General features: G+C 42.0%; 1 protein-coding gene across 8 annotated transcripts in view; it reads left to right on the top strand.

The window, feature by feature from the left end:
• The first annotated feature begins 13 nt into the window (after positions 1 to 13).
• LOC122871189 (protein bicaudal D homolog 1-like) overlaps positions 14 to 15853 on the top strand; it is a 93755-nt gene continuing 77915 nt past the window's right edge. For 5 of the 8 annotated variants that reach the window (XM_044185976.1, XM_044185975.1, XM_044185974.1 and 2 more), the window contains exon 1: positions 14 to 2317. In XM_044185976.1, coding sequence (XP_044041911.1) covers positions 2099 to 2317 — 219 coding nt within the window. In that variant the 5' untranslated portion in view covers positions 14 to 2098. The remainder of the gene's footprint in view (positions 2318 to 15853) is intronic. The other 3 variants (XM_044185971.1, XM_044185970.1, XM_044185973.1) reach the window with 3 other exon arrangements.

The following is a 15853-nucleotide window of genomic DNA, read 5'->3' on the forward strand; positions in this document are numbered from 1 at the left end:
AAGACAGGTGAGCCGGAAGTAAAAGTAAATATATCAAAATAAAAGCCAGTAGGCTAGAATGGTCTTTAAAAGTGTAACATTATGCAAGCACAGGATCTGTAGCCTACCAGGGAAACGTTAGAAGACAAATAAATAAATGCTTATAAAGATCTCTTTGTCTTGTTCTTTTCATTTTGACATGAAATAGCCTCTCTTGTATCCAAACAAAGTGTGAGATATATTATTTAGCTGCGTAGAGCGTGAATTCCTTGCCTTATTAATTATATGTGGAAATGGCCTGTGTGGTCCTTCCCCAGTACTGTTGTCTAAAGTGACCGGCTGAAGTCCCCACGTGCTACCAAATGATTGGTCAACGTCTCACATAGACTAGTAATATGCTATCAAATAACGTCATAGTGTACGTCATGAACGTGCTCATATTCACCTGCTCAAGTACTTCAGCGCAGTTTTGAGGTACTCGTGCTTTACTTGAGTGTTTCCATGTCGTGCTTAGTTTAGTTATTGGTTACTTTTCAGATTGCAATTTTGTAAATTGTTGTTAAAAACTATTCGATATTAGTTATCCTGGCCTATCAAATGAGTGAACGCCCTGAATCTCGCGCACCATCCGGCCGCGAGGACTCCCGCTCGGTCTCCATTCCAGCCGCACGGGACGCACAGCGCGGAACAAGATGCGCTTTTTGTAGTCCATCTTCGGAACGCTGTAGTTTCACCACGCCAATAACATCCGCCGCGGTGTGATGCTGCGTTCCAGACAACTCGGAACTCGAACATTCCCGACCTCCTGACAGGAAAGGTGCAGTGGAACGCCTCTCAGTCAGCTTCAGTTTCTGAAGAATACCTGTCCGTCTGCGGCGGCCGTCATGCCACTCAGGACTGTTACTGCTGCGGGCTTCTGATGTCTCCTCCCATGTGTTTCCAGAAGCTGTTGGGAATAATCAAATCACACATGAAGCCGCACAACAATCCAGGTACATTTAACCGCAATGAGTTCTGAGTTTATTTTCAGTAAAATATCAAGCCGTCAATGAGATTTCTGCCAACCAGGCAACAGGAGCACTGCGCACACTACTGCCCCCGACCATGCATGTACTTTGTTACACCTCTGCGTGAACACCGCAGCTGGCTCGCACCCTCAGCCCTCCGAGGGGCCATCTCCGAGGGGCCGTCTCCGAGGGGCCGTCTCCGCTTCACTTGAGTTTTCCAGCCAGTTGGACCTCATGACCTTTTCCACGGAGGTCCAGGAAACGTGCTGCACGCAGGGTTTCAGCCAGCGGCCCGGTTGTTAGTGTGCATTAGCTTCATTATCTCACACCTGAGACATTTCTCTCAAAATATTCTGCAAATATGTCTTTTTCTTCAGGATAGGATTATACAGTAATGTTGTCTTGAAGGATACTTTCAAGGTAGACAGGTATAAAGCTTATTTCAAACTGAACACTGGTTACCAACACACACCTATCAGTGATATTAACTAATGGAAGGGGAGCTCTCCTTTTCTCTGTTTGAGTGCATGTAGCACATGGAATGTTCTTGTTCGTCTGTATCTATACAGGATCTTTCATATAGGACAAAAGTATAAACTGACAATATAATTTATTATCAACCCAAACTTTCAAACATGCCGCTGAACTGATTATTGCAGTAGCTGTAAACCCGAGGGCAGCCGTGTGTGTGCAGGTTCCAGCCTGATCTCCTTCTGCGAGGCAGGGCTGTGCTGCCGCCGGGGATCCGAGCCGTGTGCGCCTGCGGCGGGACGCCACACGGCGGCCAGACTGCCTTGCTTCGCGGCTGCGGGCAGAGATGGCGTCCTGCTGCCGGTGAATAAGCAGAAAAACAGAGGGAGGGGAAAGGGATGCGGGCAGCGGAAGACGAGAAGCTGCATCATTTAGACCATCACATGGCAGCAGATGACTTTCTCTGGCGATGATGGCGGCGCTTTGAAAACATTTACGGATGTTTATTGTTCTTTTTAGGCTACATGAGATCTGAAGCATCGGTGTGACTCCTCGGAGAGGCGGTGCTGTTTCTCCCTCCGGCGGGGCGCTCTGCTCATCCGACGCAGGGAGGAGAGGGCAGAGGGAGGGAGGGAGCGGCGATGGCTGCGGGTGGAGCAGGATGCGGGGACACGGTGGAGCAGTGCCGGGCCGAGGTGGAGCGCCTGACCCGGGAGCTGGCGGAGGCCAACCGCGAGAAGATCCGGGCAGCGGAGTGCGGGCTGGTGGTTCTGGAGGAGAACCAGAGCCTGAAGCAGCAGTACGCCGACCTGGAGGCCGAGCAGGAGGCGCTGAGGCTGGAGCTGGAGCAGCTGCAGGAGGTGGGCTCAGCAGGGCTATGGCTCGTTAGGAGAAAGTAAAGCACTAGGCCTACAAGTTCTGCCTCATGTGAGAAGTGATTCCGTTACTGACGCCGGGAGAGCAGCTCGTTAGGCTGTAGGCTGCCGAAGGAAAAGAATTAGTGGTGATTAAACACACACCGCTTCATGCTGTGTGTTGTGACACAGACAGGCCCCGCTCACACTGCAACAACACTGCAACACTGTAGCAGCACATTGCACACTAGGACTTTCACAAGTCATTTACTGAGGCGACACTATGGACGTCCAATACCGACTATCACCTGTTTTATTTCTTCTATTATTTTATTATTATTATGATATTGTGACTTTTTTCATGTTTTATTACTTAGCCTCTAAATGAACCTATACTGTATTTCTTATATATCTTTTTTCTCTGTGTTCTGATGCATATGGCCTACAAGTTATGTCTTTTTGATATCTGTTTTTAGTGAAGTCCAATATTCGCTCTCCTTTAGGCTCTGTGGGTTCAGCAGTATGAGGGACACGTTTCACATTACACAAAGTCACAAGAGCCGTTGTTAAAATAATATTTTGGATTAGTGCAGCTTTACTATAGATAGGATTTGAAAATGTCTGATGTTGGCGACCCCTAGCAGCATAAAAACCAAGTGGCAGCCAGGAATGCACACTGCTACCCCCACTGAGAGCGGATGGACTGAAAGCAACACATACACTGCACCCATTTGTATCAAGATTGTCTCATTTCATTTTTTGCTAAATAAAAACTTAAGACGTACTTGAGAGATACTATGGTCACATAGACATTCTACACATAGTGGTCTTAATAAAAGGAGATGTCAGGAGACATCAAAAATAATGTAATTAGGGAGTAATAGGAACAACATGAGTCCCATCCCCTGGTAGCAGAGAGAGTGCAGGGCAGAGGGGTTGTTTAGTTGAACATGTTAGTCCGGTCTGCCTGACTCAGCGATCCTTTATCTGACTGAGGTTTGTGCAAGTTAGCATCTGTGACCGCGGCTCTGAAGTACCAGCAGCCTGACTGTGCCGTGTACTGATGAATCCGTGGCGCTGAAGCAGCAGACGGATTTGTGATTGCGCCTTTTTCTCTCAGTCCCACCCTTCTGTCAGTTTCGTCTTGGATCTATAATATTCTCTAGCCTATATACTATAAATACTCAATTCTATACTATATTGTAGCCTACATACTCTATAGAGTAGTGTCACCTTCATGATCAAAGTGACAAGTAGGAACTTGCAGTTGCGGGGTGCTCCCACTGGGCCACCTCCCTGTTAAAAATCAGCAAATCACAGACTGAACAGAACTGGTTTCAAAACGTTAGAGGCGATTAAATCTTCGTGACATTGGAATATAATGTACTGACATGACAGTATACAGTTGGGAAGGAAGATGTACAGTAGAGGATGCATCATAGTGGTAGTGATGATGTTTCTTGACCTCCACCAAACTATTCTGGCTGCAGCCTTGTCTCACCAAAGGAAAAAACATCAAACACTTACAAAATATCCATGAAATCAAACTCACTTGTTCCCTAAAATAGGCCTCGTGGGTTAAGGGCGAAGCACCATGTGGTCCATGCCCCACTGGGCCCGTCCTGTAACACCCACAAACACACACTCACTTCAAGAGAAATCCATAACCAGTCCATACCTCGCCAATGCATCACAGCGCAATGGCACAGTATCATATGCACACAGATGGCACAGAGACCTGATATTCACCATGAGGGAATGAAAGTGGAAAACAACATAAAACCTGCTGCTGTGAGAAGTGGAGACGATGGTTATGCACTGTAACAGTCCAGCAGAGAGCAGCGTAGGAGAGAACACAGCTCTCAATAGAAACGAATGAAAGAGCAGGGGGAGTTAATAGATAATTAGAATAAGTTCTCTTTCAGCTCAAACATCTTCATATATGAGTGCAAAGAATTGCTCTTGCAACTGCATTTATAACCATGGCTTAACCATGACATGTGATATTCTACTAGCAGTACATTTTAAGAACAAATATTACTGGGACCACTACAATTGCAGATGAACATTTAATATCCTTGAATTCACATTATAGACACTACCACTGACTATCTGTGGAACAATGTGGCCACAATATAGCACTTTGACCATACACGGTCCAGCCTGTCTGTCTTAAAACTCTTAAAAGGAAACACTGTCCGGGGAAACTATCTTTTAATGCACTAATATTCCTTTAGCAAACATTTAGAGGAAGATTTAGATGGTTGACATCATACATTAATCCTACACCCAGTAGGCGATTTGTTCATTTTTAACAAGGTGGATGGCCCAAAATTGTCTTTTTTTTTCAGAAGGTAGCCTATTTTTTCCTCTTGAACTGATTTTTAGGGGCATTTACCAAACTCTGAAATAATGTAGAATTACATTATTTTGTCAAATAAACTCTCAATTTGTGGCACAAAGATTTGTTTTATTTGAAAAAGTTAACACGCATTCAAGGGCACTTTTGCTCCAAGTTCTGTTCATTTCTGACCCGGCCTCCGTCATGCTGCTGCTGCACTTTCTCTTCCCCCCACGTCTGCTCTGGAGAATATCAATAAATTATTGAAACATTTTAATGTTTCTATTTAAACCAACGCAGCTTTTCCAGCCTTTACGGCGTTGGCTTAGCGGCCCAGGAACCTCACAGACCACTTGCATGTGTTGTAAATCATCTCACATGATGCTACTCAGCCAATCAAATCTGTGCATTCCGATAAGCATTGCGACTCGAGTCAATGAGTGAGAGACACACACACACACACACACACTTGAGACGAGATGTAATTTCACATGGCGTGCTCTAAAAAGAGAAAAGTAGACAGCGAAGACAGAGCTTTTAATCTAGAATGGACAGACTCGTACATGTTCAGTCTTCCCACAGGCAGTTCAAAGCCAGTCTCATATGTTCCGAGGCCGGGGCGATTATTAAAAGCGACAATGTGAAGCGGCACTGGACAAAGCACAGAGCACCTTTTGAGCAGGTCAACAAGGGGGACGGCACCCCCCTCAAATCGCCTACTGCCTACACCATTCCTACTGAAAGATAGCCAGCGGAAAGCATTGCTAATGCTAGCTGGAAATAACGTTGATGTTACAGTTGTTATGATGATGCTACATTAACGTTGTCTTACCTTTTTAGAAACGTCAGCATGCTGGCCTGCATGTTTTTGTGGTCTGTTCCAGCTGTTTTGTTGCTGCTTCTTGTCCAATTTTCAGTTTTATTGTAGAGGAACGTTACTGAAATGTAAGATCCTGCATATTAGTGCAACAGGTCAAGCAGCTAAGTCAGCTTCAGTCAGTAGTCTTGTTTTTCATTGTGGATAAAAGGTTGTCAAATATGTTTCCCTTACATTATTATATATATGTTCTTAAAGTAAGAGCTATTTCCTTAGGAGCGACTGGGTGTATTCTGTTCTCTCTTTCCAGAAAAATCCCCGAAACAAGTCAAATTGTGGACTAACGGGCAGTTGTCCCACCATATTGGCAAGATTTACAAGGCCAATTATAAGACAGCTATAAAGCATTTTCTTGCAAAGCAGTAAAGAAGGTCATATGTTTTCACTCTCATCCTTCATGGCATTAAGTTGTTATGTACATTAGCTAATTGGGTGTCATGGACTGCTGGGTTTCATGTAATAATCGTGGACTTCGCTGCAGGAAGAAGCCTCAGATGGCTCCATCAGTGGGATGTAAAGAGCTAGCCGCTGCTCGCTGCTAATGAGCTCAGCAGGAGTCCGTCACACTGATTTGTACAGTGAGCCTCATCTCAACTTGTGCTGGTTGGAATCGGGTTCAGTGCCAGCTCAGGTGTTCTACAGAAAGAAGCTACCATGAGGATTTAATGTAACATGGATTTAAGCATCTTTGTATTTTTCTACACAAAGAAGTCCAACACGGACATTATTCCATCCTTTTAGAAAGCTTAGAATTCCTCTACAGTGTAACTCCTCATAGCCTTTTATGTTTTTAGGTGAATTTGAGATGTACAAGCGTTTTGCAGGCTTTCGTCTTTTTGTGAAACTGTATGAATATAGGATTTTTCCCCCTAACAGTTGAGATTAAGTGAGCTTGAGCTTCTTCTATACTTAGATTGGTGTGCCTCCAGACCGTCTCCTCTGTTGTTGTAGCATCACTTGGAATCTGCTGGGGTCAACATGGTGTCACCACACATCAAAACAGACACAGAGACAGAGAGGTCAGCACAGGGGTCACTGTCTTATTATGTTAATGTACTTCGGAGGACCACATTTCCTCTTAGGGACGTAGTACCGCATACTGTAATCACGGAACATTTTGTCGGTCGTGAAAGGGGAAACCAGTTTGCTCCTTTCTAAAACTTCACCCCAATATCAAAAATATGTTTCCTCTCACCTGTAGAGCTGTTTATCCATCAAGATTGGTTTGGTGTGAGTTGCTGAGTTTTGGAGATATCGGCCGTAGAGATGTCTGCCTTTTTTGAATAGAATTGGACTATATGGCACTTGGATTGTGGTGCTCAAAGCGCCAAAAAACTACATTTGAAAAACTCAGCAGACAGTCAGACATCCTGACCCGCTTACTGAAGATAATCCACACATTTGTTGTGAGCAGATTCATGCAGGAACCATGAGTTCCTATAGTTCCTACAGATAGTTGTTAGTGTGGATTTCTCTGATTGTCAGTAGAAGTTTAGTTGTTTTGCTGAGAGTTGAATTGGTGGAGCTTGATGGGAGACGTGCAGAGCCTGGGAGTATGCTGAGAAGACGAATTTTGCGGAAATAAAGTCCTTTAAGTGTTAACCTTGAGGACAATTTGCAAGAAAGTTGGTTTGTTGAGGTTTGCAAGGTTTGCACTTTGTGTTGAAAAGTGGTGGGGATACTTAATATGCAATTTTTGGAAATGTAATGGAGGGATCGGTATGAGGTCAGAGTAGAAAATTACGGCGGGTTGACAAAAAAATTGCATAACGGCAGATCAAAAGGGCATAGCCTAGGCTACTGCAGAGCCGACAATCTGAAAACACTCAGTAGGGCACAAGTAACAGTCGTCGTCACATCCACAGTTGCAACACCGTGTCAGTCGAACAATGCCAAAATCACATCCACTGTGGAAAGCAGCAGGGCACGTCAGTCAGCCCAGCGACAGTATCCACAATAAAAATGTCCACTGGCCTAAAATATGACAAAATAGAAACAACTGAAGGAGTAACGTTAACAACGTTAGCTAAAGATAATTCATAAACCCTACCTTTAGATGTTAAGTTACACTGCCTTGTTGTTTCAATGCTGCACACTTTTTTAACGTTCGAGAAACAGAGAGGCAAGTTCAACCAATCACGACTCATTCTAAGCACAAGGTTTGGATATCATATGTGAGAACATGAATTAAACTGGAGCAGGGATTCCATTATTTCTATTTATTTATCCATATTAATTTTAAACTAGCTCAAATCCTTGATTAGATTTTCTATTCATTCTTGTAACAAATTCTGCTTTCAAAAAGTGGTGGGGACATGTCCCCAGCGTCCCCAGTGTAAATGACACCTATGGAGGTTTATTCTATTTGACCTGGGCTGTGGTGGTGAAAATACTCCAATACTCCAATAAGTAAAAATATATTATTGTGATTACAAGATCACACATTCCAAAAGGGATGAGCTCCTGCTGTGGAAGGAGTTCTCCCTAAACCCGGGACACTTTGCTAGTCCTCGTTTCTTTCAAGAGATAGTTTAAGGATTCATTCAAGCTTAGAGATGGATTTAAGGATTTAGTTTTTTTGGGGTTTAGTGTTATTTTTATAACTAGGTTCAGGCTAAAACTCCAAAAGTCCACCCTAAAAAAGAATTCACATGGTTTGTGTATAATGCTCTCCCAGCCCAGTTCACTCAGTCATTTGTAAATTCTGTTCTTAAGCTGAACAGCAGAGGAAGAATGAGGTTAGATACACAAGATGCTCTCTAGACATTGTTAAATACATCTATACATAGTATAAATATAAAATAAAAATGAGGTTAAAGTAGATCAAAATAAATGGAAGTGCAATGTACAAATGATGGCATGAAGCAGAATGGAAATGTGGGTACCAGTTACAGTGTACCAAATCCCAAGCAAAGAGTAAACTGTACAGAGAGGTGCATCAGCGTTACAGATTATAGCAGTAACAGCCCCGTCCTTGTCTCAGGCAAAAACGTCCTCAGCGCTAGCAGCCAGGGCTGTTTTTCTGGAGTAATGGGTTGAAAGTCCTGTGTCACTGGGCGGCTGTGGTGTCGCAGTGTCTGAACCCCAGAGGGCTCCCGAGGCCGTGTGTGTGAAAAGATTAGTTAGTTTCTTTGTACTGGTGAATGTGTGTGAAGCGCTTCGGGTACAGTCCATTTACCATCAGGGGGAGGCGATGCATTTGTGGGCGTGACGAGTGGCTGATGAAAAATGCAGCGGTGGAGGCCAAAAACAGAACGGGGCTGAGCGACCCCCAGGGACCCCAGGGACCCCAGGGACGCTCTGTTACGTCACACACCCATTGGCTGTGACGTCCTCCTTCCTCTGTAGATACTGGGGAAGAAGAACCACGATGGAAATGAATGGCTGGAAGCTAATTCGGAGTCAATGAGAAGTTTAGTCAGGGTTAGAAAGATTGCTGAGACGGCTGAATCAGCTGCAGGGCCGTTTCTGACGCTGTAGCTTGTAGTTGTGTTGTGCTGGGTTGTGTTATGTAAGTTGTACCCGATATTTTGTCCACTTCCTGTAGTCGGCGTGCTCCAGACAAACCCTGGACCTCTGGTCTCTCCTCTCTCCTCTGCTCTCTGTTAGTAATGAATGTGACACAGCCACATGCAGAAGCACTTAGGAGCAGACTGAACGTCTGAAAGATGCATGTCTGCACACACACACACACACACACACACACACACACACACACACACACACACACACACACAGAGCATTTCAGTTTATTTTAAATGATTCATTTACTGAGGTCATGATGATTCCTGAACACAGACCTCCTTTCCTGTATGGGATACTTTCGTCGTCGTATACTCTCATGTTATATTTGAAAAGCTGTTTATCGCTAGCTTAACTCCCACGCTACTTTGGGATGTTCCCTGCTCATGTTTGGCTCGTAAGTGTTAGAAGCTGTTACAAAGGCAGCGGAACATGAAGCTGTATCAGTAGAAGTTTCAATAGTTGTGTATTTAACGATTTGTAGCCTGATTTGATATTAAAAGCTAATGTTAGTCAAAAGTATGTGGACACCTGAACAAAGTATGTTGATGGCGGAGTTAGCCCCGTTCAGTATGTAGCATTATCATCAACAGACCTTAGGTGGAATGGTATTGTGATGATATGGTAAACTTCTGTTGGCCAAATAAATGATTCAGAGGGAAATCTAGTTAATTAACAATGAATAAGTAGCGTTGGTTATGTGAAGCTGTTGTTGTTGAGTCTTGCCTAAAGAAGTGCAGGAGTTCTTGGCTCCTGGCTGTTTACTTATTTGTATGCCTATCATATTCTGCCTCACAATTAATTTGTTTCCTACTATAAGATTTCTAGTTTATTATTAGTATATTTAAAATTCCATATTCTGGCCTCACATTCCAGGAACAATATTTTCAGCTTTATATTCATTGTGTGATTAGGTTCTAACTATGAATTTCAGATTTCCAAGTTGTGTCAGGAAGTTAATTACTTGTGATTGCTTTAGATATGTTAAGGACACAGAGGAACAATTGCTGCAGAAATGTACAAATGTACAACAGTAGCTGTAATTTAGAACTGGCTGGATGCCAATATCAGCATCCTCATGGAAACCATAGACAAGGTATGTATGAAATGGTACACCAAGCTAAAATTAATGCAGTGCATTAGTTCTTCCTGCAATAAATCCTCAACAACTCTCTAAAACAGTTTAAAAAAAACAACAACTGAGCATTATAACCATCATGAAGCTAGGATTTATTGCAGGGCCATCAAATAAACTGGCAGCTGAGCTAAAAAGTATGTATATGTGTGTGTGTGTGTATATATATATATATATATATATATATATATATATATATATACATACATACATACATATATGTTACATTTAGGCCAAAATTCTATATGGGTCTGTTCTACCTTGTAATGTAAATATGCCGTAGTCTTGGAAAGACAGAAATATGTACTATCAACACTGTGCGTCTGCCTCAGTGAAAAGCCTGAAAGCCTTTGTAAAGGCCTACTTGGTAAGCTGCAACATACAGTATGGACCATGGTAACATAATCACTGATAACAAAATCAGCCGACTATTTTGATAATATCATTCACATCATTTAACTTCTCAATTATGAGGATTTGCTACTTTTCTTGTAAATTGAACTTCTTTGGGTTTTGGACAGTTGGTTGGACAAACCAGGACATCTGAAGACGTCTCTTTGGGCTTTGGGAAATTGTTATGGGCATTTTTTACTGATGTCTGACAATTTACAGACAGTTGATTTAGACAATCAGATTAATTGATAATGAAAATGACAAGTGGCAGGCCTAGTTCATAAACAGATTCTAATTAATACTAGGTTCTTCTTCCATTTTGAGGACGTTAATCCTGGTGTAAGGAGAGAAATGGAGGTCTTGGAAATCTACAATATCCAGCATGATGGAGCAGAGCCCTGTTGCCGTCATAACTGATAGACTCGAAGCGCTGCAAGAGAGTAATCTGAGGGATGTAGCAAATGGGTGTGCAGTCCTGCTTGGTCTTATATACAGCTTAAACTTGAGCTACCCCCAGGGACCTGAGATGCACATTTGAATCTCTTCAGAAATGTCTTCGATGTCATCAGGCCTTCCACAAAAAGTGCAGGTCCTTAAAAAACAGATCACATGAGTAATCCCACCTGCAGAAGATGAGACTGTGAACCTTGGGTTGGGTTATATTTGGGCTTTTGACTCTTACCAGACAAGCAATTTCAGCCATTTTGATAATCGTCAGTCATCTCTCAAATAAAAAAACAAATCACTGTAAACTGTGGAAGCGTATAGGGGACTATATTAAAATGATAATGTAAACTTAGCATTATCATTTTCCACATATGTATGTGTTATTTGAGTAAAAATGAAAATGAAATAATCCAATTTTCATTTTCACATACTTGTATGGGCGTTCTATTACTATATTTAAATGAAAATGGAAAAGTACATTTGAATTTTCATTTTCAAAGATTTCAGTGGACAATGTTCAAATGCAATAAGCAAAACAGCGCCCCCAGTCTACTGCGTTTACATTTACATGTCACCGTGCTCTTTTGGGGTCAACATGAAAATGAAAATGTAATCTGTCAGTCCTCACATCAAGGCGGGTCTTCAGTTAGGATGTCACTTGCTTGAACATCTGCTGCTTTACTCATGTGCGTAGTCCACTTGTGGCAGAAAGGCCTCACTGACTACTGGATTACTGTACAAAAACACAACTTTATAACTGTATTCACTGATTTTGGTGAAACTGGAGATATGGGGCACTGAATTTGATGAATTTACTGTTCATCAGACCACAAATGAGACAAGAATTAGACCCGCCTTGATCAGAGCACTGACAGATTTAATTTTCATGTTGACACCAAAAGAGCGTGGTGACGTGTAAATGTAAATACAATAGACTATTTTCTTTCTTGACATTTTGAGAGTTTATTTTGTGTATTTATTAGACTAAAAAAGCTAAGAGAGCTTGTGTAACGTAGCAAACTCGCCGCTCGCACACATCTCCCAGCTGGAACTACCTGAGCTGTACTATCAGACTATCACCTCTCGAGGCATGAGTGGTATTACAACTCAGGACGGGCCGGGGCTAGCAGGTTAGCATGCTAATTTCAGTAGATATCTCTGCAACACAATACATACACGTCTTTGACATGACGTCAGAACTGTTACTTCTCCACATTCTGTTGAGTTCATCTTTTAAAATGTTTTAAACTAAAATTCTGGCCAAATCTTACCTATTGCTCCTTATGTCTTTGAAAATGAAATGTCAAGTGCCGTTTTCATTTTCAAATTGTTAGAAAATGAGTATGTGGAAATGAAAATGCAAATTGGATTATTGCATTTTCATTTTCAATTTTACTCCAATAACACATACATGTATGTGGACATGTGTACATTTTCATTTCCAAGTTTACATTATAATTTTATTATAATCTCCTATCCTATATTTGATAATTGTGGAAGTCATTGCTTTGCCTTTTGGCAAAAATATCATTTGATGTCATGCTTGTATGTTTGGCACATTCATTGCTGTTTTTGACCTGAAAGTGTTTATTAAAGTCAGGTGAAGTTAAATAAGTTGTATTTATTTGGCTGACTCACATTGATAGAGCAACTAGGATTCAGTTATGTTAAGTACAATCAACAAAATCCTACAACATAAGTACAACTCATTTGTGTTTAGTAATTTGAACATATTTGTGTTAATCAAATTCAAGATAACTGTATGATCTAGCATTTAATTAAGACAGTTTGGTGAGATTTGCTTAAGGGCATGTATTAATAATCAAGCGTCTAGTCTTTTTCCCATTCATTCAACCTAGTTTTGTTGGACCGGTTGACATAACTAAATTAGTGGTTGTGTGATTTAGATATGGTACTGTGTTTCTCTTTTTGTTAGTGCAGATGTCGTTTTAATGCCTATATAGAATTCACATATAAAGTACTTGGTTGCTTTTCCCTATCATTTTTTCTTGGATGTTGTTTTGGTGGATGAAAAGGTGGAGTCATAGGATGGGGGAGTAGCATGTAAACAAAGGAAGGATGAAAATATTGGATGAAAGTAAAACAAAGGACCTGTGTGAAGGGAGTGGTATGAAGCAGTGTCAAATGTGATAATCCCTCCTCCCTGTCCTCCATCTGTTCCCCTCCCCCTCTCCCTCTTCTTTTACTCCCTCCATCCCTCCTTCTCTCCCTTGCAAGCGCTCGTTCTTTTCTCATTTTCTAATTCCTGAATTTAACAGAATGTAAAGGGAGGAAAGGAGAGATTTTCAGGCAGCTGCGTAACTCTGGAAACAACACAGGTGGCTAATGAAAGAGGGATGATAGAGTTAGAGAGGAAGAGATGGATGGAGCAGTATGGCTATCATTTCTTTTGTCCCGCTCTTCCCACAAGGATTACACAATTTTTACTGGATATGAGACAAGTGCTGCTGCTCCCCACACAGAATACCAACACACACTCACTCTCTCTCTCTCTCTCTCTCTCTCTCTCTCTCTCTCTCTCTCTCTCTCTCTCTCTCTCATACACACACACACGTTTGTTTCACTATCCCCGTGGGGGACAGTCATTGACGTAATGTTTTCCCTAGCCCCTTACCCTAAGATTAACCATCACAACTAAGTGCCTAACCTTAACCCTTGACGTAAACCTAACCTTAACCTAACTGTAACCTGTACCTTAACCCTCAAAAAGCAGTCTCTACCCATGGGGACCTTAATTTTTGTTCCCACGGTGACCCCAAGTCTCCATGGGTTAGTGTGCATTCAGGTTAAAGTCCCCACCGGGATATAAGAACATGAAACACACACACACGTCAGCTGTGTTGACTTGAGAACAAAGAGGTGCAGAGCCAGTGAGGAATATTTGCTGTACAGGCTTGCATTTAATTTCTTCTCCGCTACAACATGACACTGGACACATCAGCATGTTCATTATGTGTGTTCAGTATACACTGAAGTGTATTTTTTTATGTCATGGCAGCTGCACTATACAGCACATTTAGTAAACAAGTATTGTATAGCTGCCTGCTTTTAGAATTCTTCATATGTACCTAAGAATTGTGACATTTTCATATCAGTACATCTTTTTCTTTTCTCAATAAAAGCCCCTTTCAGACAGCTAGGTTAATCTATCTGATAAAGTAATGACCTTTTGGCTTTCACACTTACAGGTACTCCATATAAAATATATGGGCACCGCTTCTAATTAGTCGGTTTAGCTGCCTTAGCCACTTGCATTGCTAACTGTGTTCTAACAATATTAAGCCTTGTTGCTGAGCTCTTATTTTTTTGCATGTTTGTCACACTTAAATGTTTCAGATCATCAAACAAATTTAAATATTCGTCAAAGATAACAGAAGTAAACACAAAATGCAGTTTTTAAATGAAGGTTGTTATTATTAAGGGAAAACAAAATCCAAACCTACATGGCCCTGTGTGAAATAGTGATTGCCCCCTAAACCTAATAACTGGTTGGGCCACCCTTAGCAGCAACAACTGCAATTTTTCTGACCTGTATTATATTTTTTGTTAGTACTTCTATTCCTGTGTGCACTGACGTAAAGGCGAGCTGCTGTAACAAAAGAGTTTCCCCTCGGGGATCAATAAAGTATTTCTGATTCTGAAGCGTTTGCGATAACTTGCAATCAGTCTTTTACAGCGCTGTGGAGGAATTTTGGCCCACTCATCTTTGCAGAATAGTTGTAATTCAGCCACATCGGAGGGGTTTCGAGCATGAACTACCTTTTGCCTTTTGTCTTCATTTTGTTCTTCTTCAGCCATTCAGAGGTGGACTTGCTGGTGTGTTTTGGATCATTGTCCTGCTGCAGAACCCAAGTTTGCTTCAGCTTGAGGTCACAAACAGAGGGCCGGACATTCTCCTTCAGGAGTTTTTGGTAGACAGCAGAATTCATGGTTCCATTTATCACAGCAAGTCTTCCAGGTCCTGAAGCAGCAAAACAGCCCCAGACCATCACACTACCACCACCATATTTTACTGTTGGTATGATGTTCTTTTTCTGAAATGCGGTGTTACTTTTACACCAGATGTAATGGGACACACACCTTCCAAAAAGTTCAACTTTTGTCTTGTCAGTCCACAGAATATTTTCCCAAAAGTCTTGGGGATCATCAAGATGTTTTCTGGCAAAAATGAGATGAGCCTTAATGTTCTTTTTGCTCAGCAGTGGTTTTCGTCTTGGAACTCTGTCATGCAGGCCATTTTTGCCCAGTCTCTTTCTTATGGTGGAGTCACGAACACTGACCTTAACTGAGGCAAGTGAGGCCTGCAGTTCTTTGGATGTTGTTGTGGGGTCTTTTGTGACCTCTTGGATGAGTCGTCGCTGCGCTCTTGGGGTAATTTTGGTCAGCCGGCCACTCCTGGGAAGGTTCACCACTGTTCCATGTTTTCGCCATTTGTGGATAATGGCTCTCACTGTAGTTCGCTGGAGTCCCAAAGCTTTAGAAATGGCTTTATAACCTTTTCCAGACTGATAGATCCCAATTACTTTCTTTCTCATTTATTCCTGAATTTCTTTGGATCTCAGCATGATGTCTAGCTTTTGAAGATCGCTTGGTCTAATCACTTTGTCAGGCAGGTCCTATTTAAGTGATTTATTGATTGAGAACAGGTGTGGCAGTAATCATGCCTGGGTGTGGCTAGAGAAATTGAACTCAGGTGTGATAAACCACAGTTAAGTTATGTTTTAACAGGGGGGGCAATCACTATCTCACACAGGTCCATGTAGGTTTGGATTTTGTTTTCCCTTAATAATAACAACCTTCATTTAA

This window comes from Siniperca chuatsi, linkage group LG23, assembly GCF_020085105.1.
Source record: "Siniperca chuatsi isolate FFG_IHB_CAS linkage group LG23, ASM2008510v1, whole genome shotgun sequence".
In the NCBI taxonomy this organism is placed as follows: Eukaryota; Metazoa; Chordata; class Actinopteri; order Centrarchiformes; family Sinipercidae; genus Siniperca; species Siniperca chuatsi.